We start from the raw sequence: 26,162 nt of genomic DNA, 5'->3' as shown, positions 1-26,162 counted from the left end.
TACTCATAAAAATATGTTTGTACCAGACATGGTATTCAATCCTACCTATTCCCTATGACCGCCGGCCTTCCCCAAGGATCCCTAATTTCACCCTTCATGTATATCCTGTTCATGTTATCCCCCATCCCAACCCCTCTCTTTAACTCTACCAATATGCTGATGACCTTGCAATCCTTGCATTAGCTGCAAATGCTGTTTCTCTAACAAGACCACTACAAAGCTACTTAAGAATCCTAGAAATCTGCTTAATACTTGGCATATCACTGTTAACCCTTCCAAAATGTACTTTATAGTGTTCCATAGACAATCCTGCCTTTGCTAACCCACACACCATGTCCCCTTAACAATGTACAAAACCCCATTAACTGAAACCAACCTCCTTATCTATTTCAGAATTAGATTTCAAAACAACCTACAACAGAACTGTCACCTCACCCAGCTTTATAAAAAGAGCCCTCCAACATTTCTGAGCCCTACATATATTTATGGACAATACAGACTCAGATCTCACCTGATCCATAATGTTTATAAAATATTCAATTGCCCAATTGTAACTTATGCCTCACTGACTTGGCGACTGCCATTTACTGATAGTATTCTCAACTTAAACTTGACAAACATGCTAAATAGCAAATAGCTTATCACTTTCCTATAGATACCTTTTCTGCTAACTTCCAACCTCTATATTCCTTTCCTACTATTCTAACTATCATATCCATGACCTCTGTATAAAATACCTAAAAGCTGGTTAAGTTCATAACAACCAAAGCTCCCCCCCCCCCCCCCCTAGCCACAGCTATCCTCAACAACACTTGTACCCCTACAACATACCCCATTTTCTCTCCACCAATTAGGTAGCTTCCTTCTCTTGCCAGCACTGCTCCCTTACAAATTATTGAAATCTGAATTTTTATTGGCAGCTTCAAGATGTTACTGGCTGCAGTAGTGCTTGCCTCACATCTGCTGTATGCTGAGTGTCATCGACAACCATTTCCAGCCATACACCACTCACCCTCATCTCAAACACCATTTCTATTGTGCTCATTCATTCCATCGTAATCCACAATCATACACTTACATTCCATATGAAATATAATTATTGTAAATATGTGGCCAGAGAGAAGGCGTTACCTTCTAGGTGGCCCGCCCCTCCCCCTCAGGGAGGGGAATGAAAACTTTTCATGATGATGATAATTGTAAATATTACATTATTTTATAGTAAATGTCACAATGTGTCAAAGTAAAGAACAAAGAATTGTTATATTTTACAAAATCCATCTATACATATAAAGCAGAATCTCTGTCTGTCTGTCTGTCTGTCTGTCTGTCTGTCTGTCTGTCTGTCTGTCTGTCTGTCTGTCTGTCTGTCTGTCTGTAAGTTATACAAATGCATACCGTTCCACCAATTTGAACCAAATTTTGTATACTTAACTTTTAGGACCCTGCAGGTAACCCCAATTACAAGAAAATTTAACAATCTTCTCCATTCCCTAGATTAAGGCCCTTTGGCACATTAACATAGGCTAATGTAGGCTGAGAGGTGGCAGCCCCACCAATGGTCTTACTTCCTTCAGGCTAGCAACCCGTTGGAAGGACATTTGATTGCTTTCAAGTCTTGCAGAAAGTAAAATGCAAGACCGTAACGGGTCACATGGCCCAATACTTGGAAGAAGATGATGATGATGATATTTAATTTGCCATACAAGGATGAGACAAAGCTCATTTTGAGCCTCATGACGTGTAGAAGAAATCTCGGTAACTGTCTCAGAAAAAGCACTGTGGCGTAAGCCACCCCTAGGGGTTGTGGTTGGGACAGGGTGGCATATATAAAAATGATATATATATCTTCTTCTTATTATTATTGATACGTTTCTGCTTATGCAGGTCGTTCACAGAGCCTCTTCCAATCTTCCCTCATTTTTCCCCACATTCTATCGTTCATCACTGTCTGCCACTGTAATCCTCTCCAATTTACGTCATCCTCCATCTGATCCCTCCACCTTGTCGGTGGTCTTCCAATTGGTCTTCTTCCAGATTCTGCCCATTCCAGAGCTCTTCTTGGTGAACTTTCTTGTCCCATTTTTTTGATGTGGCCAAACCATTTCAGCCTATTTCTCTCCATAGTTTCTTTTAGAGGGTTGATCTGTAGTGTGTTTTGTATGGTTTCATTTCTTACCTTGTTCCTCCTTGTTTTACCCAAGATCGCTCGCAGAAAGTGCATCTCTGTTGCTTGTAATCTACTCAGATATTTTTTTGTCCAAGTCCAACATTCTGATCCATAGGTCAATATTGGCAAATAATATGATTTATATATCATGATTTTTGCTTCAGTAGGTACTTTCCAATTTCTAATTATGTCTGATACACAGTAATAACATTTTGAGCAATTTCCTGTCCTCTGCAAAATTTCTTCCTTGATGTTTCCTTTCCCAGTTAGCTTGCTTCCTAGGTATTTAAAAGCATCTACTTCTTTACAAATGTTTCCATTACATCTAACATCCTTCATTTTTTTGTTTTCTCTACTGATTTTGATTACCTCACTTTTCGTTAAACTTATTTCCATGCCTGCTTGTTCAATTGCCCTCTGCCAGGTATTTAGTTGTTCTTACAATTTTTGTTCATTTTCTTCCCATACCATTAAATTATCTGCATATGCTATGACTTTCATATCATTTGCTGTTGACCCTTAGCAAACTTTCCTCATAATGTTGTCCATCACTATATTAAAGAGCACTGGTGAAAGTACACTTCCTTGTTGAACTCCTCTGTCTGTTCTAAACCATTCTGAATTTTTGCCATCTATTATAACACAGTTCAGACATTTGTTATACATGTTTCTGATTCTGAATTGCATTTCTCTTAACAATTACATTCTATTCAGCCCTTGCCTCTTCTAACCATGTCATAAGCCTTTTGTATATCTATGAATGCAACTGCGATGTCTTTCCCAAATTCCCATTTCTGTTTTACTACTTGTCTAGTTGTAAATATGGCATCAATAGTTTATCTTCCAGGTCTAAATTCTTGTTGGTCTTCTCTCAATTGTGAATCTATCTTGTTCTTGATTTTCTGTAAGATTATATTTTCATAAATATTTATGCAATGACACAGTAATGCTGTTCCTCTGTAGTTCTCACAAAGTGCCTTATTACCTTTTTTAAAAATAGGTACAATAATTTCCCCTGTCCAGTCATCAGGAATCTCTCCATCAGTCCATACTATCTTCATTATTCTCTACAGCCACTGCATTCCAATAGGTCCTGCAGCTTTAATCATTTCCACTGTGATGTCATCTATTCCAGAAGCTTTGCCATTTTTCTTTCTAATACAGCTGTTTCTACATCCGACATTTTTAGATCCCTCTTCCTATTTCATCTGATCGTTTATTCATCCCTTTCACTGTAATGGTGATATTTTATCTTCATCTATTTCCTTGGTTCATTTGTTTTATTTTGTCCTTCATATAGATTTTGGAAGTATTCTTTCCATACTTTCAAAACTTCTTTTTCTTCCCACACAGGTTTTCCATCTTTGTTGAGGACTATTGATGTATTTTCTTTTTGTTTCCTTCTGTTACCTAATATGCAGTATATTATTTTCTCGTCATTCATATAATTCTCTTCTATCTCTTTTGTAAATTTTTCACAGTATATCTTTTTAGCCAATGCTGCTTTGCTTAGTCATTTCCATTTCTCTCTATTATGTTCCATTCTGTTTCTGAACCATTCTCTCTCCACGCATTATTCTTCTTCTGGACTGCATCTGCAATTCTCTTATTCCACCATGGAGTTTCTTTGTGTCTGAATTTTGTTGATGTTCTTCCACAGGTTTCTTCTGCTGCTTTGACTAAAGCCTGTTTGAACCTTTTCCATTCTTCCTCAACATCCTTCCTCTCATCTTTAGGAAGTTGAATTTTAATCTTTTCCCTATACATTTCTTGAATTTCTCTATCTTTTAGTTTCCAGCATTTGTTTTTTGCCTGTCTTTTCCCCCCATATTTACCACTTCTGAATTTCATCAATGTCCCCACCAACAGTCTGTGGTCACCGTCAAGATTAATGCTTGGTATCACTTTCTCATCTGTTAAGCATCTTCTGATTTCTTCCATTATTATTATATAATCAATTATGGATTTCTGTTGCAAATTCCAACTGTATCTGGTAAACTTGTGACTATCTCTTTTCTTGTACCATCCATTACTAATGATCCATTTATTTCTCAGACACATGTCTAACAACATCTCCCCTTCATCATTTCTGTGATGTTCTCTGTGGCTTCCTACAACTGTTTAATATCCTCCTCTATCATTCCCAACTCTAGCATTGAAGTCTCCTATAATCACAGTTTTGTTAGATGTTACACCATCCTCCAGTTTAGTGCTAAACTCTTCCTTTTCATCTATTTCACAACCTATTTGAGGAGCATAAACCTGGATTATATCAAGGATATTTCCTTCCATTATTAACTGAACTTTAATTATTCTGTCACAAACATAATCCACATTGAGTACTTTGTTGGCCAGTTCTTTAGCCATGATTATTGCAACACCATTTCTTCTTTTATCTCTTCCTGACCACCACATTTTATATCCCCTCTCCAGCAAGTTACTACCACTCCCTTTTTTTCTTATTTCACTCAGTCCCATTATCAGTATGTTTCTCTCTGTCATTATCCATGTGATTTCTGAATTCTTGCATTCTTTTCTAAGGATACTATATTCATAGTCCCAATTCTTATATTTTTCTTTGAACACATTTGTCTATCATCGGAGCCATTTTGGCCGTCATACCTAACAGACCTGCACAAAGGCTTTGTCACTTTTGGTATTGGTTTTATATTCGATCCAAGGCTCATTTGATTGTTGAAAGCGATGTTAATATGCTACCACTGATTTGCTAGGCCTATCATGGATCTTTGTGTTAATATTTTGTTATGCACTAGCTAGCCGGTCCCTGACATGTATTTCCTCATGTCAGTAAGGTTTATGATTTACCCGCCAATAATCAAAAATAGTTCAAAACCGTAGGTTTAGGGGTTGCTGAGATGAACAGTGACACTCCAGGTATCATTTAAGTCCAAGTTCACCCGCATTGGCACGGGGGTGAGAAGGGGTGAAAAAGAAAGTATTCTAAATAACGAAGATTATGGGTGAATATATATTCCAGCATAGCTTTCAAACAAACAAACAAACAAAAAATAACTGTGAGGGCAGGACTTCCCCAACACCGTGACACTTTGGATGCCATTTAAGTCATAGTTCAGGCCCAGTCGGAATGGAGGTTGAGAAAGGTTGAAAAAAGGAATGTCCAAAATGACCGATACTATGGATGTATGTGTTATATCCCAGCAGAGTTCTCAACTAAAATTGATGCACACAAGACTTACTATACTATCTGGAAAAAAAATTACGTGGGGTAAGACACTCCTAGCACCACTGGTGGAGGGGATGATACTAAAAAATAATCAAAAACAACAAATATTACTGCCGAATACATAGTTTTCGGGGTCGCTTAGATAAATACTGACACTCCGGATGCCTTTAAGTTGAAAGTCAAACATTATCACAGCTCTCAACCAAACTCGGTACGGATATGAGTTACTGTCTTGAAAAGATACCCCTAGGGAAGAGGGTGACACGTAAAATAATTGAAAACCACCGATATTAGTGTTGGATCCTTAGTTCCTGGGGTCACTGAGATGAATAGTGGCATTCTGGATGTCATTTAAGTCCAAGTTCAGCACCCATCGGCATGATGATTCGGAAGGGGTGATAAAGAAAATGTCCAAATCACCAAGATTGAAGTTTTTTACACTGTTTTCGGTGTCGATCGGCTGATTGGTGACAGTTCCAGTGACAGCTGGAATTGTGTACACCATACACGTAAATACATTACGTTATATCTTATTTTTATTATTTGTTTGAAAGGATCAGATACTTCCCAGACTATCTGGGCTGCCACAAGGAAATACTTTATGGTGAAACAAAATAATCTTAAGCTAGAACGTACAGTTATACACTTAACAATATTTATAAATTTACAAATTTGCAGAAGACTTCATGAAGGATGGGCAGATACCAGCAGATTGGAAAAAAGGTTTCATCATTCCACTCCTTAAGAAAGGTGACAGGAAGAAATGTTCCAATTATAGAGGAATTACATTAACTTCCCAAGTGGGAAAACTGTATGAAAGGATTTTAGAAAGGAAAATAAGACTATTGATAGAATTAAAGTTATCAGAGGAACAATATGGATTCTGGAAAGGCAGATCAACAGTTGATCTAATATTTGGACTGTGTCAGCTAATGGAGAAGTATTATGAACATAATAAGGCCCTTTGGCTGGCCTTCCTGGATATCAAAAAGGCCTTTGATGCAGTAAGCGGGGACAAAGTCTGGGAAGTGCTGAGAAAGAGTGGACTTAATGACATAATAAAACCAAATTGAGAATTTATATGAAGACATCAGTAGTCACATCAAATCACCATCAGGAATGACGGAACCCTTTAGAATAACTACGGGCCTAATACAAGGTGGAGTTCTGTCACCTCTTCTCTTCATTACTGTGATGAATGAGATTCAACAACAAGTATGCCAAAATGTTGGTGACAACAAAATGAAAGTCATGCTATTTTGCTGATGACATCTGTATATGGGGAGATTCTAAGGAGGAACTTCAGGATCAGACCAATGCATGGACAGTAACAGCTAAAGAGTAAGCCTAAGATTCAGTCAGGAAAAAAGTGAAGTGTTGGTTATGCAGAGAAATGGTCAACCTGAAGGTTAGATTGAAATAGAGGGTAAATAACTCAAGATGTCCAATAAATTCAAATATCTAGGAAGCAGGCTCCATTGAAGAGGAACTTACCAACATGATTCAAGCTGGAGGAACATTCTATAGAATTGTTTGAGACCTAATATGGAACCCAAAAGTACCATTGAAATGCAAGCGAGCAATTTATCTGACTTATTACATGCCAATTTTGACATATGGGAGTGTGATCTGGACCATGAGGAAAAAGGATGATGCAAGGATTCAGGCAGCTGAAATGAGATTTGTCCGAGCGATGGTTGGCAAAACAAGATGAGATAAAATTCATAATGAGAACATCAGGGACATGGCTCAGGTTGGCAGAATGCAGGATAACATAACTCTGCGTAGACTCAAATGATATGGTCACATGCGAAGGATGGATCCTGATCGCATACCCAGAAAAATGTATAATTTGCAGTTAAAATATTCAAGACCAAGAGGGCGGCCAAGAATGCGATATACAGATGGTGAAAAATGACATTCAACAACGAGGAGGGGACTGGGACAACATTGCAGAAGAAGAAAAGTACAAAGACTGAAGTTAGTGGAGGGGCTTCAGTCGCTGACCCATCGTATAGATGGAACAATGTGGGATATGTACAGTATGTAGTTCATGAACAATCAATCAATGTCACAATTAAGAAAACTTAAAAAAACACTTGAAACAGGTAATACAAATCCTAAAAGTAAAAGGTGTGAAAGAGAAAATTACCAAAATTGCACACATATGAATTACTATCTCAAAAATATACTGGAGGAGTAAAACACCTTCTAGCAAATCTAGGGGAGGGAGTGATGTACAACAATAATCGAAAACGACCAATATTAGAATTGAATCCATAGTTTCCACAGTCGCTGAGTTGTATTGTGGCAATCTGGATGTCATTTAAGTACCAGTTCAGCTGTGTAGGCATGGCAAAACGTGGTGATGAAGAAAATGTTCAAACTTACCAAGATTAGTTTAATTAACGAAAAACAAAATAATCTATAAGACTTGAAATTTCTGTAAACACATAACAATAACTTCTAAACTACAAAATAGTTCTTAATCAGTCAAAGTCACAATAACAAAATCTACAAAAATTATCTTAACACATAATTAACAAGTAATAAAATACCTGAAAGTAAACAATCAATAAAATGCCCAGGCAGCTAGTATATATTAAAGTAAAGCATAATGACTGTTGCCTTTAATTTCAAATATTATTTTTATTGTAATACACATTTATTTTATTTGTTTTCTTTTACAAGCACCAAAGAAAATAGGCACAGTAATGTCTTTTGTTTTATTTTACCCACAGACTTAAAAATATTATTTGGACAAGATAATCCATGCCAGTGTAATATATTTTTGTAAATCTAAGAACTGGTACTACAAGGTATCACTGATTCAGACAGTGCACAGTGTCCTCAAGAATGAACAAATAGTTCAAAGAACAATGTTACAAGAAACAGGGAAGTAGTAGGCAGGTAGAAAGTGGGCTTGCTCTGGGACCTGCACTGTGTGACTGTGGTTACTTCTGTATCAAATCATCACTGTAAATAATGAAATGTTTGTACAAAATATACAATAAAAATAACATATCACAATATAATTTCTCATTCAACAGGCAAAGAACTACAATATTAGCTTTTGGCCTGCCCACCCACATTATGTGGAAGTGGGAATGAATTCATTTTTTTTCATTCATTCATTAGTTCTGCACACTGTTCAGAGTCTATGTTGGATTGGCAGACAGAGAGAACTCAAGTCTTGAAAACAAGGTGGTAAGTTTCAAGGACAACGTCCTACCTTGAATTTCTGCTGAATAGCTTGCCGTCTCTCGCTCCACGGAATGTTGATGGTGAACAATTTTTGAGAGAACCCATCACACAGTGTATATCCATCAAAGGGTGAAAGGGAAGCAGAGAAATAAAGGAAAAGACCAATCAGCACACTAGCCAGTTCAAACAGTCTGGAAGTTAGATCAGGTAGATATGAAGTAACATAATCATGTGACACTTTTGAAGCACACATCATAAGTTATGAATCATAACTTATGTATTTCATTATGATCCGTATTGACAATTGATCATTATCAAAGGGTAGAGGAGGTAGAGAAGCACACAGGCGAAGGTGAAAAGTCAAGTGGGTTACGCGTTTTGAGATTAGTCACAAAGTAATAATAATAGACATAGATTTAGCACTGCAGATGGAGTACACACAGTGAACTTATTTGGAGATTAACACTATTTTTCCAGCCATAGAACCATGGAATAGTATAGAACCATGGAGTTTTGCTGAGACGAGGTGAGTAACTGCTATAATAGTACCGTTGGTGATTCCCAACGCAGAGTTGACCCATTTTGCTAGTCTCCAAGGTCTTACAACAAAGTGGTGGACACCGTCACAATGTCAATAGGTCATCATCATCATCATCATCATCATCATGAATTCCTTCCAGCGAGCCGGGTAGTATGTTTAAGAATGATCTGCCTCCATTTATTATGGTCCTGGTTGCTTCTTTTCTCTCTAGGGCATCCCATGTTTCTCCTCTCTTCTCTAGGTCTTCTCTTATCTGATCTAACCACCTTTTTCTAGGGTGTCTAACTGGTTTTCGTCCTGGAACGATCTTTTCAAGATACTTTCTTGGTGTTCAAGTCTCCTGCATCCGCTTAACGTGTCCTAGCCACTTCAGCCTTGCAACACTCAGCCTTTCTTTTATGGTCAGGTTGACCTGCAGGTCTCTTCGTGTCTGATCTTTCCTAATTCTGACCTTCCTTGTTTTCTGTACAGCTGATCTAAGGAACTTCATTTCAACAGCTTGCAGTTGACTTACTTCTCTTTTATGTAAGACGCAACTCTCCAGACTATACGTCATGATAGGCAGGAGATAAGTCTTAAACAGGGTCTGTTTAGCCCAATGTCATTTTATACACATTGATACCAGAGGATAATAGGATTTTTAGACCATATTTTGTTGTATTAGTAGATTGGACATCATGGAAATCTTGAGCCTGTCAGGTAATAAGATGATGATTACAGTTTAGAGGCATTATGCTATTTGGGTGACACCATCTGAAGAAAATTGCTATGGAAAGTTTTATACTTTCTGAGAATGGTAATACATCAGCTGTTTGATTTGAAGATAATTTTTGAGAGAACCCATCATTATTACAATAGGACAAACCTCTAAACTGATGTAAAACTACTTTGGTGCAAAATCTCCATAGTATATTCAGGTAGCAAAAGTGTGGGTGTATTAGCGAATACAGTAATAAATGGTTTTTCTTAAGGATGAGTGTAAGTTTTGTGATGAAGTCTGGACAGTGCACTTATATTATGTGTGAAATACATAAATTGATGGTAAACGTGGGCAGTGAATTTTTTATTACATACTTTAAACTTAAGAAAAAAACCTACCCTCCATTTATGGTGTATCCTTCTAAGAAGCAAGCTAGGTTCAGCCAGTCGTCGATGACATGTTGGCCAGTCCCTGTTGATAGGTGAATCAGTCTCAGGAGGCAACTGCTGTGTTAACCGAAGTAGAAACTGCCTGCGCTGTGCAAGGAAAATAGAAGTTGCATGTATTTTGGTTTACAGCATTACAACAGAAAACTGCAAAGCCATATGCACTGGAAATTAAACGTTAATTTTACTGGACCTATCCACATCCAAAATATGTTTGAAGGGGTTGATTCAAACTTGGTAACTGTACAATAAATACAGATGGCTGACTGAGTCATATGCAACCAGATTTCGTCATGTACTGAAATGTGCACATACAAGCTGTAGGTAAGATCAAGTTACAACAATTTGATATACTCAGAAAACCTAAACCAATATTCAGAATTAATTATATTTTTGTTTAATTATAAGTCCTGTGGTTTGCTAGAAAATGAGTTGAATTGGAGCAAATTTCATCTCTTCCACTTAGTACAAAATGCTGTGTCTGCTTTTCATTGGGATGAAAATGCTTAAATATTTGTCATTAAAAATAAAAAAATATTTGACTTTCAGCCCAATTGTAACCCATTTCAGTATTTCCTGGAAGGAATGATTGAGTTGGGCTGTGAGCATCCGGCTGGCATAAGGACATGAGACAGCCCCTCTGGTGTCTCCATGGATTTTCTGGGAGGCCAAGCTAGAAGGGTCCTATTTTGGGCACTCTCTGAAGATACCAGAATTTCATCACCAGACATATAAAAACATGCTCTCCACGAACAGACTATTGTTGTCATAATTGAGCGTATTGGAGCAGCGCGTCGGAGAGTATTGTTAAATTGTTGTCATTGAGGAGTGTTGAAGTCGGTGTTGGTTGAGTGTAATAATGTTGGAATGGAGAGTTGTCTTTCTTTAGTAGTTGGTATTGAATTAGTGCTATGTTATTGTCTTGTCGAGTGATATGTTGATCCCTTATGCTTACATGCTCATTATGTTTACATGAGCATTAATTGGGGCCATTTCACAGTCATGAAATCAAAATGTGAGTTTTATGATTAGGTTAGCGGCGATCCAGGAAGGGAAGACAGCTGCATAGAAAAGGATGGACAGACAAAAACAAAAAACATGACAGTACCGCTCATAAACCTGTCCCTACCCATCATAAACCATGGCTAAGAAAGTGTACAGACGAAAGAATGTATTGCTTGCCCGGCAAAACAATACATCACATAAGATCAAGCCTGGACCAACTGGATATGCTTGATAAGAGGGTGAGCAAATATATAAGATTTAAAAAGAACTCAAGAAAAGTGTTATAGAAAGAAAAAAACCTGGAGAGAAGGCCGAGGGTTCGAAAATATCTTTCAAGTCGAAAGGACAGAAGACAAGAATAAAATGGCAGATTGAGACCAGACCCTGGTCAACTGATTCCAGGGGGACCAAACCACCCAACACAAAAGTGAAGCCAGGACCAGTGAGGGATAGCGTGGGAAGAAAAATTGAAATGTGATTGGAAGACAACCCAGGAGGTGAAGCTGAATATCTAGTGTAGAAGGAGGAACAAAAATGATAACAGGTGCCAACTCGGAGCATGGAGGAGGACTACCGCCTGTTTTATCTGTCTATCAGTAACATTTTTTACCGGTCTGTTAGCAGTCTAGTATCATATTTGATCTCCATCAAACACTTTAACCATGCATAACTGTCCTCACACAGTTGAACTTTGGGAGAGAATTTCTTCAGACATAGGGCACACGCTAACTGAATGTCTCATTTTCCCAACTGAGTCGCGTGATCGTAATATGTATACAGCAGTGCCACAGTGTTAGAGTGTAGGCACATGTGTGAAGGACATAAACAAATCGATGAGTCCAAGTCCAGAGCACAAAAACGCGACAATACACGAGCCCATGGAAGTTGAAGTGCCGAGTTCGGTTCCGATATTAAAGAAGGAATGATGGAGCGCGGGTATGTCCTGTTGGTCATCGTGATGCGGAGATGCCTCAATTCCTGAACTATGTGTATGCAGAGACACATTGAACTAGCAGGTGAATTGACCCTAGCCAGATGTAACATATAATCATGACGTAGCTATAAACTTTTTATAGCTAAGCCAAATAGGTAACGGTCAGAAATTTGCATATAAATGTTACCAGGCCAATAATCAGTCAGCAGTGAACAAGGTTCAGCACAGCCAGTTCCAGTACCAGCAGTTTCAGAGAGGATTCACGATTACGGAACGAGATGTCAGGACCAGACCCAGGGAGAACGCGTTTCCGGAACATCTCACGGTGAGGAAGATGAATGAGTAAAACAGCATGGGGCCATCCAGCCCGAGACAGAGTGTTACTTGAGATGAGTAGCTTTTTAAATTCCTAAGAATGTAATACTTTACGTAGTTGTGCATAGAAGTCATAATTAAATAATTTCTTTGATCATTTCTTAGTGATGAGGCAACTGCCAGATTTATTTAACTAGAGATAATATGGTCCATGAATCATATTCATTTCATCCCCATTTCATTTTATTTATGAGAAACAGTAAAGTAACAAGCATGTCATTTGAAGTAATTGTATATTAGGGAATCACTATCAAAGGGTAGAGAAGGGTCCACCTATTCAATACCAGAAGCTTGTATATTGTCTTATAAAACTGGGACTAGCTTCAACCCCATACATATATTGGGTCATCTTCAGCCACGCTACAATTGGAAGACAAATGCACACAATATTACCAATTCTTGTGATCTTTGTTTTTAGACTTAAATATAAATAAGCCTTTTTTCTTGCCTGGTTGTCTTTCAAATCATAACTTATGATATTATGGAATGTTAATCTTCATATTAATCAGTAAACCTAAAGGACCAAGTCAAATGTAAAGTAAGCATATCAGCCTCTAAGATCATGCCATGTCTAGGACAGTTGAGTAGGTTGCATGCACAGTGTTATGAAGGTAAGCATGGATGTGAGAGCCATTCTGTGAGTGTGATTTTGAATGAAATTGTTGCCATTTCTGGTTTATTTGTGTTTAGAGACTCATTGTTGAAAATCTTGTGTGTTCAAATTGGAACAAGGGTCAGTGTGAATTTAGATTAGATGTGAATCTCAGCTTAATTTGCAATAAGTTGAAAGCGGTAGGTCGTGGTTAAATAATTGCTGGACGCAGAGAGGAATTGCTGAACGAAGTCAATCAGTTAGGTCGAAAGAGGTCTTGTGATAGAATCATCATTTATATGTTATAAGAAAGTAGACTGATAATGTAGTTCGTGTAGGACTGTAGAATTATTTTATTGTAAAGTCCATATAGGAATTCGATAGAGATTCATTAGTGCCATGAACAGACAATTAATTGACAGGCTTTGGAGACAGTAATAATGATGTTTCGCAGCATGTTCTTCAAAGTGAAGGTGGGGCCGTGGTTGCCTGCGTCTTAGATATGCGCAATTCGACCTTTCGAGAGGAATTAATGAATTAGAGGAACCTGTGATCTCCCGCATGTACTGGGCGTAGGGATCATCTAATGAGAGAAATATAGCTCCAAGGATTGTTTAGATAGTAGCCCATATGCAGGGAATATCCACACTAATTATATATACTGTATGAGCAAGTATTCATAGCCGTTCTGATTCTTTGCACCAGATTAGAAATGACGATGCACAATTAGGAAATCAGTAGAGGAGACTAATGAGGGTGCATAAATTGAGATTCACAGACAGTTAATCAGCATCGGTATGCATGAGAAACGATGACCGTGGAATGGCGGAGGTCTCTCTTGCTAAGGGTGTGTTTTCTTTTGTGTATGCTTGTGAGAATGACAAGATGTTACAGGTGTGTGTGCTACAGGCCAATTTATTGATTTAATTTGTTGTAAATATGTGTTTTACAGTTGTCAATTGAAATCCACATGAGGGTTTAATGTGATTGTCTGTAATTTTACTGTGTGTGTAATTAGTTACTGCTATTCACGTACGATTATTAAGTGTAGGCTAAATGATAATACCCCCTAAATAATTACATAAAGATGGTTAGGACATCACCACCATGTCTGTGGAAATAAAATTTTAAGCTACTCATTTCTCATGAATGAAATACAAGTCACCCATAATTAAATCGCAGGTGTAGTTTGGTTATACTTGAGTTATTTGATTCTGAACTGATAAGCATTTTACATGGGATTAAGCATGTTGATGGACTCGTGAACAACTGTTGATATAATGTAAATTTATTTGTGTGTGTTTCTGTTTGGTCCTTTTCATTGAGTTCGATCATTTTGTGGTTTCATGTCTGTTTATTTGAATAAACTTGGTAATTAATTTAACCGATTGTTGCCCATTATTTATGTAGATAGCTTCATCCAATATTAATGCCGGTCTGTCGAAGTATATGTTCCCCAAAATCTGTGAAATTATAGACTATGTTTAGAGAGTTAGGACTGGACACGCCTGAGTGACTGGCTAGTTGGGGCATCATCAGATTTTGGTGGCGATATGGGGACAATGGTAAGAGATAAGAATTTCATAGTGTTCCGTACTCTTTCAATTTAATAGGGACAATATGTTGAGAAGTTCAGTATGTGGAGCGGTCACATAAACTGATTATGTGAATTATCGGGCTTGTCTGGAGTTGAACCAAGTGTACCATCGCTGTGCTGGGTGGTAGCCAACATCTGTGTGTTTGAACCTGTCTGCATTGGAGCTGCTGAATTAAGTGTCTGGTGTGTGTGAAGTGGAAGTGAAAGGCAAGATCTGTTAATCAAGACTATGGAGGGACCGCATATTCCAGGTAAACACCAGCTAGCTGAAGTCTCGCTGTGAGGACTAGACCTGTTGTCATTCATTTTCAAGTATAGTGTGTGAGTGCTAATTGCATCATCTTAAATTAAATTAGACCAATGAAACAGACATGCCAATATAATTTAGAATAGCTTTCTTTTCTCTATCAGTTTTATATCGCTCCAACTCAGACAGGTCTCACGGTGACTGAGAAGGAAGCATCTATGGTCTTAATTAAAGTATAGTCCCTACATTTGACTAATGTGAAAATAGGAAATCATGGAAAACCAATTTCATAGCTGCCGACAGTATGGGCATCAAAGCCATTATCTCCCAAATGCAAGCACACAGCTACATGACCCAAACAACATAGCCAACTCACTTGGTGGAATAATTTTATTCCTTCATATGAGTGTAAATACAATCAATCAATCAATCAATCAATCAATCAATCAATCAATCAATCAATCAATCAATCAATCAATCAATCAATCAATCAATCAATCAATCAATCAATCACCTTTAAGTCACTATGTAGTAAAGTGATTTTTAACAATAGCATATAATTGATTAATCACATTTCTTCAGGGGAGTCATGATTAAAAAATTGTTGAATATTTCTTGATCAGCCTTCTGTAGTCTCACTGAGTTTTGTTCAACAATGCATGTTCAATATTTACAAATTACTGGGACCTTAAACATAAATTTAGCAAACTTCAAAAAGTGTACTAACGAAGAAAGAGGACAAGAATGCAATTTTATCATCCTTTGAAGGAGAATATAATATGTATGAAAATAGTGCTGATTGAAACAATTTTATAATAGTCTAAAAGTAATGTGGTTTTCCAAGCTACCTTCCAGTGAATGAAATGCCTTTGTATGATTGCCACTGCCCATTCCACTTGTTTCCGATGTTTCAAAATCCGATATTCTTCTCGTGCCTGAAAGTAAAACATTGCCACTGAATCATTTAATTTTGCATAATATCCAAGTAAAAAATGAAATTAATGCCAAGAACATAGGTGATTTGTTTCGAATTCACAATTTAAAACAAAAGAAAGTTAATTAATGATGAATTTCCACAGATCTCATGTTGAAAAGCACAAAGCTTTATTTTCAATCTTGGCATTAATAAAATAATTTGCTGAAGACTTGTGCAGGTACAGTAGATTCAACTTTAATTTTCTACTCTCATAACTACAGGGCCAGCCTACACAACTACACAACTGTATGTCATACAATAACAACAACCTGAAAATATAAATAGGTTTAATTGGAGGTGAAAGTCTGAGAAAGTAAAATATTATTCATTAACAAGATGCACTCTAATGTTCATGATTACTTTTCAATACTCTCCACTAAAACACATCTTAATTCCAGATATATGCTCTCTTCATCAAAACACTCTATACTCTATTTTTAGCTGGTCCTAGCAAATGAAATTAAAACAATTATCAGCAAGTTACTCTCTCTCTGGTTTTGGTAGTAATATTAGAAAAATGTTCCCTGAGTATACTGTAGATAAGAATATGAAATGAATAAAATTACTGGTTTTATGTCCCACTAATGACTTATGGTTTTTAGAGATGCCAAGGTATCAGAATTTTGATCCACATGAGTTTCTTTACATGCCAGCAAATCTACTGTCAAATATTACCAGACTGAGCCAGGATAGAACCCACCAACATGGGCTCAAAAAGCTAGTGCTCTACAATCTGAGCTACTCAGCAGGGGCAGCTTGTGCTGAATTATGTTGGTGGTTCTGCACTTTGACACCCAGTTCTGTGCAATAAGTGTAATAGACACATCTACATTTGAATCACATATGGGAAGAGCCAGCTGAGCTCGTATGCATCCATCCTCCAACCCCGCAGAAAAGCTTTATTCCATGTCCTATCAGTTTGAAGTTCCTGAAAATGTACAGATAAAGTGCAGGTAAACATACATCTCAATTTGTAAGATCCCGATTTTGAGGGCATCGACGATATAAATAACTGACTTGTACAAAAAAAAAACATTTAAAAAGTTACAAAGAAAAGCCTTTCTTCCACTTATCGAAAAAAAAAATTGATCTAGTATTGACACACCCATATACCGAGCTTGATAGCTGCAGTCGCTTAAGTGCGGCCAGTATCCAGTAATCGGGAGATAGTGGGTTCGAGCCCCATTGTCGGCAGCCCTGAAGATGGTTTTCTGTGGTTTCCCATTTTCACACCAGGCAAATGCCGGGGCTGTACCTTAATTAAGGCCACGGCCGCTTCCTTCCAATTCCTGGGCCTTTCTTATCCCATCGTCGCCATAAGACATATCTGTGTCGGTGCGACGTAAAGCAAATAGCAGGAAAAAAAAGAGACACACTCATATTTACAAAGGTTCCAAGACCGGCATACAACTTCGGGAGCCGGCTTTCTTAATGGAGTGGGAACATCGTCTGATGCTACTAACGTTCCTGTTTTCATTTTCATGACTACTGTACCTAACTCTGAAGAATTCCCTACCAGTGCGGAGAAATATGTTCATGATTACTTGTATGGTAGGCCCGAAAACTATCTCATTCACTTAAAACGGGAGAGAATGCTATCGGTTGTTGGATAAAATTATTCTCAAGTCCTGGCCATTTACACAAAACATAGCGAAATATAGGCCTATGTACCCCAATCATAAAGTAAGTTGTTTGAACAGTAAATTGATTTTGTGTTACTTAATCACAACCATCCTTTTTTATCACACATTTCTCCTGTATTTAAGCAATTTGGGTTTTCTCTCTATGAACAGACGCACAATTATACTGTAGTATCTGAGAACGCTGACATGTAAGAATTTTAAACCATATCAATATCCACACAGTTTTAAAAGTTCTCTATTCACATTGATAAGTACAGCAGAGGGAGCTTTTTGCCAAACAGCTGAAATTTCAACATGCTCTGCTCGGCGCTTGCTGCAGAGATTCTCTTACAGACGGTGGCACCGGTGTTACCTCTAGTGTATTATTTATGGTCTGAGCGACACATGCGAATAGGCCAGCCATACTGTAAGGCGTGCAGTTCATACAGAACCTTATGGGCAACTCTTAGCCACCTATCGGAGAAAGCTGTAGTTAAGTGTGCTCTCCTAATGTTCTATCATTCACAGATCTAAACAGGGTTGCCAGATCGCCAGTATTTGAATGGGTATCAATCTTTGGCCTGATAACAACACTCAAAATGAAGGATGGGATTGCTTATCGCTGTATGTATTTTTCATTCTGGTGGTTCTGCAGGTCTGCAGATCGTATTATGAAGCTTCGCCTGCTACTCAGTATGGCTTAAAACTGTGAAAAGAAATTATTCTTAACCTGGGGAAAGCCAGAGTTTATTTCCACTTATATGTTGTTTCTATGATTGTTATGCTGATGGTTGTAGAAATTTAGGAAGCGGGAGTTATGATTTATAAACTGAGATGGAATAATTAAAATCTTAGTAACACACAGCAATCAAAGAATAAATGAAAACTAAATACTGTATATGTATGTTTACCACTTGGTCTCATTTTCTGATATGGGGTCCAAACTGAGGTGAAATGAAATTATATAGCATGTTTTTTATGGCCAGATGCCTTTCCTGATGCCATCTTCAGCTGAGAAGCTAATAAAGATGAAATGAATGATGGTGAATGAAAATGGGTAAGGAGGTGGAAGGAATTGGCTTTGGCCTGTTCCAGCATTTGCCTCGGAGTGAAAATGGGAAACTACAGAAAACCATTCTCAGGACAACCAACAGTGGGGTTCAAACCCATTTTGTTTCCAGAAAGCTAAACTTGGCTCTCCAGCTATAGCAGTCGGTAAATGAAAACTAAATATTGAGAAAGATACAGACTCATATATATATATCAAACCACTTATTTTGTGGAAGATGGGCTGACTATTATAATAATATTACAATGTATGTCCAACCCTTATCCCATTTCTTTTTTATTTACCTACAAGTTGATGTACCCGTGCTTCGCTACGGGATTCTCAGAAAGACTGACTTTGTGGTTTTCCTAACTGAAGTCAACATAGGTCATTACAAAAATGTCAGTAGGAATGTAGCAATTAAAAGCAATGTTATCACATAAAATACTCGATCAAATAAAAAACTGCACATTTTCTCACTTTTAACGAACAGTACTACGGTGCCAATCTAACAGTCCAATGTTCCAGAGCTGGAATGACCAGGCTGCAGACAGCTGTGAACACTTCTCTACCATTATTCTGTTAAATATGCACACTGCTCATTTCAATCAGTGCCTCAGAGTAGGGATTGAATAGCTCGAATGCTATGATGAACCAGTGTGTTACGTATCAGTAGTATCGGAAAATTTATGAAACAGAGGAATGGCATGTCAAAGAAGAAAGTTACCTAATTACCCAGCTAATTCCCGCCAATATTTAGGCAGACTGCTACACTCGTACGACAAGGCGAGTTGGCCGTGTGGTTAGGGGCGTGCAGCTGTGAGCTTGCATCCGGGAGATAGTGGATTCGAACCCCACTATCAGCAGCCCTGAAGATGTTATTCTGTGGATTCCCATTTTCACACCAGACAAATGCTGCGGCTGTACCTTAATTAAGGCCAAGGCCGCTTCCTTCACACTCGTGGCCCTTTCCTATCCCATCGTCGCCATAAGACCTAACTGTGTCGGTGCAACGTAAGGCAAATTTGTAAAAATACTCGCTATGCAGCAGTAATCCTATCTATCAGAGATGAGTGGTAAGAGAAGACAAAGCTCATCACAATAAACAATGGTCAATGGAATGTTATTGGTGATCAATTTTATGAGCTTTCTATATTGTAGTCCTTCACATTTAGTTTTCCTTCGACTCTGTGATATTAGGGTGTCTTATAAAATTATTTATAGCGTAGGCTGTAGTTCCTTATTGTCCGACTTTACATACCGATTTTCATTCAATCCTGTTTACCCATTTTCTCGTGACTTGGCACTGATAAGGACTTAGTAACAAAAATCCAAATTCATGAATATCTCTGATCATAGCCAGTATGGTAACAATGTATAAGACATAAATGATCGGAAATATAATACTACATAACTAAAAAGTTATGTAGTATTTATCACTATGACCACTAATAACATATTTTAGGCCTACCCCTATACTACCATTTCGTTCAGCATGAATAAAATTATTTATGGCCTAGATTATAGCGACTTATTCTTCGGCTTTGCACACCAATTTTCATTAATATAGGACCACTAATAACATACTGTAAATATTTGAGGATTTCATTGTAGGCCTTCCCCTAAACTATCATTTTTCTTAGTGTGAATATTATTATTTATGGCCTAGATTGCAGCGACTTGCTCCTCGATTCCCCTACAGATTATATGATATAGATGTTGATTCCCATAGGGAATCTGAAATATTTGTCCTGAATGAGCAAATTTATAATACCAATATAAATGGTCCATTATTGGACATTATAAATTTTCCAGCTAGCTCATTCTTGGTTGCCAGCGTTTTGCCCTCGTGTGCTAGGGTGGGCTCATCAGTTGGTACCTAGCACACCTACCAATACGCTGGCTAGTGCATACCGTGGAGGCCACTGCGTAGGCTAACTGGAGCCACCGGCAGTGCCAATGCACTAAGAGACTTTGTCTCATCACTAAAAATTGATGCCTGCTTGGCCATCAGATGATATAGATGTTGATTCCCATAGGGAATCTGAAATATTTGTCCTGAATGAGCAAATTTATAATACCAATATAAATGGTCCGTTATTGGACATTATAAATTTTCCAGCTAGCTCATTCTTGGTTGCCAGCGTTTCGCCCTCGTGTGCTGGGGTGGGCTCATCAGTTGGTACCTAGCACACCTACCAATACGCTGGCTAGTGCATACCGTGGAGGCCACTGCGTAGGCTAACTGGAGCCACCGGCAGTGCCAATGCACTAAGAGACTTTGTCTCATCACTAAAAATTGATGCCTGCTTGGCCATCAGATGATATAGATGTTGATTCCCATAGGGAATCTGAAATATTTGTCCTGAATGAGCAAATTTATAATACCAATATAAATGGTCCGTTATTGGACATTATAAATTTTCCAGCTAGCTCATTCTTGGTTGCCAGCGTTTCGCCCTCATGTGCTAGGGTGGGCTCATCAGTTGGTACCTAGCACACCTGGAAAATTTATAATGTCCAATAACGGACCATTTATATTGGTATTATAAATTTGCTCATTCAGGACAAATATTTCAGATTCCCTATGGGAATCAACATCTATATCATCTGATGGCCAAGCAGGCATCAATTTTTAGTGATGAGACAAAGTCTCTTAGTGCACTGGCACTGCCGGTGGCTCCAGTTAGCCTACGCAGTGGCCTCCACGGTATGCACTAGCCAGCGTATTGGTAGGTGTGCTAGGTACCAACTGATGAGCCCACCCTAGCACACGAGGGCGAAACGCTGGCAACCAAGAATGAGCTAGCTGGAAAATTTATAATGTCCAATAACGGACCATTTATATTGGTATTATAAATTTGCTCATTCAGGACAAATATTTCAGATTCCCTATGGGAATCAACATCTATATCATCTGATGGCCAAGCAGGCATCAATTTTTAGTGATGAGACAAAGTCTCTTAGTGCATTGGCACTGCCAGTGGCTCCAGTTAGCCTACGCAGTGGCCTCCACGGTATGCACTAGCCAGCGTATTGGTAGGTGTGCTAGGTACCAACTGATGAGCCCACCCTAGCACACGAGGGCGAAACGCTGGCAACCAAGAATGAGCTAGCTGGAAAATTTATAATGTCCAATAACGGACCATTTATATTGGTATTATAAATTTGCTCATTCAGGACAAATATTTCAGATTCCCTATGGGAATCAACATCTATATCATCTGATGGCCAAGCAGGCATCAATTTTTAGTGATGAGACAAAGTCTCTTAGTGCATTGGCACTGCCGGTGGCTCCAGTTAGCCTACGCAGTGGCCTCCACGGTATGCACTAGCCAGCATATTGGTAGGTGTGCTAGGTACCAACTGATGAGCCCACCCTAGCACACGAGGGCGAAACGCTGGCAACCAAGAATGAGCTAGCTGGAAAATTTATAATGTCCAATAACGGACCATTTATATTGGTATCCCCTACAGATTTTCGTTAAGATACAACTATTAATAACAAATATTTGACAATTAAATTTTAGGCCTTCCCCTAAACTATCATTTCACTCAGCATGAGTAAAATTATTTATAGCCTAATTTATAGCGACTTATCCCCTGACTTTGTATACCAATTTTCATTAAATTATGACCACTAATATCATAAATATTTGAGAATTAAATTTTACACCTTCCCCTAAACTACCATTTCAGTCAGCATGAATAAAATTATTTATGGCCTAGATTGTAGCGACTTATTACCCAACTTTGTATACTGATTTTCATTAAATTCTGTTCAGCCGTTTTCTCGTAATATGTTGACAGACAGACAGACAGACAGACAGACAGACAGACAGACAGACAGACAGACAGACAGACATTATGGAAAAGTAAAAAGTGCATTTCCTTGTTACTCTGGGCACGACTGATACAGAAATACCATCCTTTTTAAATTCTGAGCAATGTACAGACAAAACTCTTATTTTATATATGTAGATTTGCTTTACATCATACCTACACTGATAAATCATATGGTGATGATGGACAGGAAATGGCTAGGAGTGGGAAGGAATCAATTGTGGCCTAGATAAAGGTACAGTCCCAACATTTGCCTGGTTTGAAAATGGGAAACCACAGAAAACCATCTACCGTACGTGCACCTTTTAGTGATACATGCACACCCTAGTGCTGAACCGGTTGACCTCGTTTATCTTCGAGATTCATATTGGCAACCTTTGAAACACAAACTTTTAATTGCTTATGCATCGCTGTGTGACATCTGGCGTACACTTTACGTACTAGATCAGTTGTTGTTTACACAACAAAGCCAAACTATAGAATTCATGCTAGGAACACGATTCGCATCGAGAAATGTTATATAATGTTAAATAATGTATGTGTGACACTGTTGTTGGGGTAAGATAATAAACGTTTAGAAAATTCATATCGATCGATCATATTATCGATTCAATTCAGACTTCATTTCCATTCAGTTGGCAGTATAACCGTAACTGGAAAAGCTCCCTCCTTACTCCTCAACCCCATATAAAGTAATATCGCTAAAAGGTACGCAGACTATACATATCCTGTTTCTCTACAGGGTCTGGTATGAAGTGAGATGAATCTTTGTAGCAAGTTTTTACGACCAGATGCTCTTGCTGACGTCAATCTCATCAGAGGAGTTAATGAAATTAAATGAATGACATGATATATGATAGTAGGAAGGGAGAGGGTGAAACCCAGTGCTGGCACATATTTTAATCCTGTTGAATAGCACCAAAGGGTCTGCTCAAGGCTTAACGTCCCTATCCGATGAATGAATCGCCATGAACTCTGTATGAAAACTGCAAAGAGGTTTGGAATTGAATCCAGGCTTTTGACACGCTAGCTAGCGATTAGAAATTGTATACCTACCCTGCTGGCCAACATTCTGATGGTGAATTTTTGAGTTCCAGTATTCTTGAAACAACATACTGAAAGGGTTAAATAAATATCACAAAATATAAGACAAGTTTGTCACTTCTGTGTTCCTCAGACCTAACAAATCTGTATTATAACTGTGGCAAATGTGAAAATGTAGGTACTATATATATATATATATATATATATCATTTAATTTAAGAATGTCATAACTCAAAAACAGCCTATTTTGAGTTATGTATACCATTTTAATGGTTCTTGCATGCACTTTTAATTGCTATACATAACTCAAAACAGGCAGGTCAGTCTGTCCATGCATGTAAATATTAGCTATGTTGTTGACGTCTCTTGGTAATCTTATAACAACGAATGACGACTTTCTTCTTCTTCAAGTTATGATGTTGTATTAAATGAGCAGTCTCACTTGACAAACTTGAACTTCAGAAACTGCATATATTGGGACCATTCTAAGACAAGAACTGGTTAGAGTGCTTAGAAATAAAATCATTGGCCAGGGCCGCATAGAGGTGTGTAGGTAGTCCTAAACATTAATTTCAACATTTCTTACAAAATGTACAGTACTCTTCCGAACACCCATATGGTATTTCCTAAAATGATGTCCTAAAAGGTAAATCTGGAGATGACTATTGTGATATACTGCAAAATCAACTGAGGTAAGGTTTCCAAATTCTATAACCCTAGTGTGGTTAAGCCAAATATAATTCCAGTTGTACTAATTTCAATTTCTTTCTCCAGGATGTCCAATGTGAGTTCGCTGAATTCATTCTAGATGGAAAAAATATTCCATTCTACATTCTGAAAGTATTTTTATTTAACAAATATGGAAACGTAATGTGTTACATGTTATGAGTCTCATTATGATAGCCATATTGGAGTACAGAATGTAAAAGTATATAATGTCTGAAAGCAGAAACATTTCACTCATATTTATATGCACTGTATGTTACATACCATTAGAATTTTGCATTTTTAAATATTATGTATGTAATTAAAACCAAAATTATGAATGCATTTGGATCACATATTTATGTCCTTTTTGCCAGCTTTTAGGTCTTTTTGGATATTTTTAGGTCTTTTTATAGGGATTTTTTAAGCAATTTATAGGTCTTCAACTTCCAAGCCCTAGTGAAAATATAAAAGGGTTCTACTTTTTATTGACAGAGATCAAACTATCAGTAGAATCTGATATATCACAATGAACTAAAGGCTGTCATCGTATGTTCTGCTGATCAACCAATTTTTTTTTTTTTTCAGAAGTGCAGTGATTGTATAATAACCAGCTAATACTTCAGAATATGTCTGTAAAGGAAATCAGTTAGACATATGTAACTATAGAACTCTCAAAAGCAAATAAAAGCATACGAATGGCTCACAGCATTATTCTTATTTTGATCATCAACATCACCACAATCAGACTTTCATTCTATGACCAAGTGATATGTTACAGTCTTTAATCTTTTTTATTGGTGATTTTAAAGTTCCTAGTTTCATTTCTTGCATATTCCAGATTTTGCAGTGATTGATGTAATAAATTACAGGCTGTACATTTAATTCTTCTAGCATATTGTCAGAGCATGGTTCAGAGCATGCACAACATGTAGTAAATTCCAGAGATATGTTTAGTTCTTAGAATATTCATGCCTTACTCTCATATTATGGCCTATAGTGTTTAGCTAGCCATTATATTGTAATTATAATTATTTTTTTGTTCAAGTGATATTTCCAAAATGTATTCTATTGTGTCTGTCTGTTAGGTAATGAGCCCAGAGACTGGTTGGATCTTCAAATAGCACCACCAAAGGTTATGCAGTTACGGGGAAACTGCAACAACCAATGGTGGAGCAAAAATGAGGCTTAATAGGCAAGATGAGGAGTGAGGTAGTTTGACATTGCTTTCCTCACTGGGACAGAAAGCGCTATTGCAGTATGACTGACTCTATAATCAACACCTAAACAATCAGACACACTAGTTGTGCTCTGAATTACTCGGCACCACCCATACCCCAGTAGCTTCCATATTGTCACAGCCATGGATGAGACGAGACATATACCATAACAAATCATTTGGTAAGTGTGTCTTATTCATTTCTTCTTCTTCTTCTTCTTCTTCTTCTTCTTCTTCTTCTTCTTCTTCTACTTCTTCTTCTTCTTCTTCTTCTTCTTCTTCTTCTTCTTCTTCATCTTCATCATCTTCTTCTCATTTCCTGGATGGACACTCCCAAGTATCACTTAGGGTCGGTTCTCCAGATCCTTAGAGAGTACTCCCTGCAGTTGGATGTCTTTGTCACTGGAATGCCGTTTCTATTCAAGGCCTTTTCAGCTGTACATTGTATGCCCGTGTCCTCTCCTTGGTTCCTCGATTGCAAGAGCTCTCTTAATGGGATGATCATCTCGACATTGTATGTGTCCGTACCAGCGCAACTACCGCTCCTCCATTTTCTCACTGATAGAGACCATATTAAATGATCCTCATATGTGCTCATTGTACACTTGGTCCATTGCAGCATTCACATTTCTATAACATGCATTTGCTGATCATACTTCTTTTGTCTTATCCAACACTCAGAGTCATAAGTG

The 26,162-nt window shown here is 37.8% G+C and overlaps 1 protein-coding gene across 1 annotated transcript in view; it reads right to left on the bottom strand.

The window, feature by feature from the left end:
* The window catches only part of Myo95E (Myosin 95E), a 503,326-nt gene that overhangs the window by 94,741 nt on the left and 382,423 nt on the right, over positions 1–26,162 (bottom strand). Inside the window, exons 18-19 of the mRNA XM_067140340.2 lie at positions 15,862–15,948; positions 10,216–10,353 (exon numbers count right to left, since the gene is read on the bottom strand). Coding sequence (XP_066996441.1) covers positions 10,216–10,353; positions 15,862–15,948 — 225 coding nt within the window. The remainder of the gene's footprint in view (positions 1–10,215; positions 10,354–15,861; positions 15,949–26,162) is intronic.

The sequence above is a fragment of the Anabrus simplex genome, chromosome 1, assembly GCF_040414725.1.
Source record: "Anabrus simplex isolate iqAnaSimp1 chromosome 1, ASM4041472v1, whole genome shotgun sequence".
NCBI classification, from domain to species: domain Eukaryota; kingdom Metazoa; phylum Arthropoda; class Insecta; order Orthoptera; family Tettigoniidae; genus Anabrus; species Anabrus simplex.
The sequence above is the reverse complement of the archived record's forward strand: the minus strand, read 5'-3'. Positions and strand labels throughout refer to the sequence as shown.